Genomic DNA, 2273 nt, shown 5'->3' on the forward strand with positions numbered 1-2273 from the left:
GACTAAAACGCACAAATAAATTCAACAAGGACAAAAGAGAAATTTACCAGGATTCAAGTGTTACAATTACCATATTAAGTCATTTTTTCGGTTTAACTAGAGTAGTTGGTTATAAGGACTGAATATGTACACCTAAACACATTAAAGAAACAAATATGAAAAAAAAAACTCAACAACCAAATATATACAAATCTAAAAATATATTATCATTATATTTTTTATCCTTGTAAAAGCCATTGGCAGTTGTGGTTGTTGGCCTTTTGGGTCATCGCTCAAGGCCCAATCTTGAGAATAGCCCAATATTCTGCACATCGTAGGAGCGAGATCAAAGAGACGCATCATTAGCTTAAGCAGGCGGAGGAGCGACGCCGAAGAGAAATTGGGGAAACAAAATCTTTACGACTAAAATCAGAAACGAAATCGTCCATATCGAAGCAGCGTTCCAAACCCAAGCCATAGGCGGGAAATTTTTTAGTACTACAGGTACATATTAGCTCTTAAACAGTTGAACCGCATTCAAGTTCCCCATTCCTCGGTTTAATCAGGTAAATCATTTCTCAAGAGTATCTAAATTTCGTGATTTGTGTCGATTGCATCTCTGTTTACATTCTACCGGTACTCGGCACCGATTTTGCTCTTCTTATTTGCGTAATTAGGTTATCTAGGGTTTCGTTTGAATTTAGTATTTTGGTCATACGAACTAATGAAACTGACTGATCTTTATAATACTGTAATTCGTCAATCCGTTTGTGTTTTGGTTCCTGACTGATTATGTTGAAGGTGTTTGATCCCCTTCCATGGTATTGAATTTGTTCAGGGATTATTGTAATCACGATTTTATTTAGTCAACAGATTTTCAGCAATTGCATTATGATTTTGTGTTTGATTCGTTTCAAAATGTTATCGAACATGATTATCTTCAAACTGAATATCTACAAACTGTTATGGTGTGATTACTGATTATTGATATGTATGATATGATCTAAGCTTTAAGTCTACAGAAACCATTGAACAATAAGGCTAGTTAGTTCCCATTTGCATTAGGTGTAAACCAATGACAACTGGTTATTTTTACAGGATCAAAAGCCATGGATGATGCATTTACCATTCAAATAAGTGGAAACTTAGTCAAACAGCTAGCAGACAACACCAACAAGGTAAAGAAAAAAACAAGAAAACCAAAACCCAAAACTCCCCAACAACACCCAATCCCTCCACCACCCCCACCACCACCACCACCAACTGCCGCCACATGGCCGCCAATGTACCTCCCAATTCCACCACCTTCACCACCTGAAGTGAATGCCATTCGTTCTGTTCTTGAAGACAGTGAGAGGGTTTTGGAAAAACTACAAAAGCAAGAAGATGCAATGTTGTTTGAAGTGACACAAAAGGCAAAAGAGCTTCATGAAAAAGAGTTTAAGCTTCCGGAAGCAAAACCTATGCCATGTTTGACCGATTTGACCGCTTGTTTGGATTGCTATAAAGAAAATGTCAAAGACCCGTTGAAATGCAGTACCCTTGTCAAGAATTTTGCAGATTGTGCTCGCACTATAAGGCAACAGATTCGTGAATTAAAGTAATAAAAACTTTTTACATGTTTTTGACTTGAGATAATAACTTAAAATTGTTGAATCAATTGAACAAATATTTGTGTTTTTGTATGGAATGTTTTTGGAGACTGGAGTTTTGTACTCTTATTAAAAGCATGGAATTATTGCTTCATATATTGATTGTGAACCACATTAAAGAATTTTACATTTTTGTCAAGTTTATTATGAAGCTGAAATAATTTAAATGTTGATGAAATATTAGATGAGATAATAGTTGAAAGCATTTTAGAATTGTTGCAAATATTATTGCATCTTGTTTTTAACAATCATGAGAAGTGTTATTCCAATAATTTCATCAAGTTGACAAGGTTTTCATAAATAATAAATGGTCTTCAAAGTTGACATTGAGACATTCTTTGACTTTCTCAATTGGCTTATCTTTACGTTATGAGATACGTGATAAATGGAGTTTTGGGGCAAATTTCTATATATTCCGTCGATCAGATGCAATACATTAAATAGGATAACTACCACTGCTTGCTAAACTTAAGGAAGAAGATAACAATGAAATGGAATTAACTGTTATGTGGGACTAAATAAAAGGAACTCATGGAGAAAATCATGCATGCACTTGAAATTGTTATAGAGACTCAATGTATTGTCATTATCGACATCAAATGATACCCTTTCCGTTGAGACTCTCAAAAGGTAATGTATTGT

General features: G+C 34.7%; 1 protein-coding gene across 2 annotated transcripts; it reads left to right on the forward strand.

The window, feature by feature from the left end:
* Nucleotides 1-296: 296 nt before the first annotated feature.
* Nucleotides 297-1753, forward strand: LOC111900980 (uncharacterized). 2 transcript variants are annotated; one of them, XM_023896848.3, is made up of 2 exons: nt 297-483; nt 1078-1753. In XM_023896848.3, the coding sequence occupies exon 2, from the start codon at nt 1089-1091 to the stop codon at nt 1581-1583; it is 495 nt and encodes a 164-aa protein (XP_023752616.1). In that variant the 5' UTR covers nt 297-483; nt 1078-1088; the 3' UTR covers nt 1584-1753. The 2 variants fall into 2 exon arrangements, with proteins under 2 accessions (XP_023752616.1, XP_023752615.1); XM_023896847.3 differs by having other exon boundaries at nt 310-545.
* Nucleotides 1754-2273: the final 520 nt, after the last annotated feature.

Source organism: Lactuca sativa, chromosome 6 (assembly GCF_002870075.4).
Source record: "Lactuca sativa cultivar Salinas chromosome 6, Lsat_Salinas_v11, whole genome shotgun sequence".
In the NCBI taxonomy this organism is placed as follows: domain Eukaryota; kingdom Viridiplantae; phylum Streptophyta; class Magnoliopsida; order Asterales; family Asteraceae; genus Lactuca; species Lactuca sativa.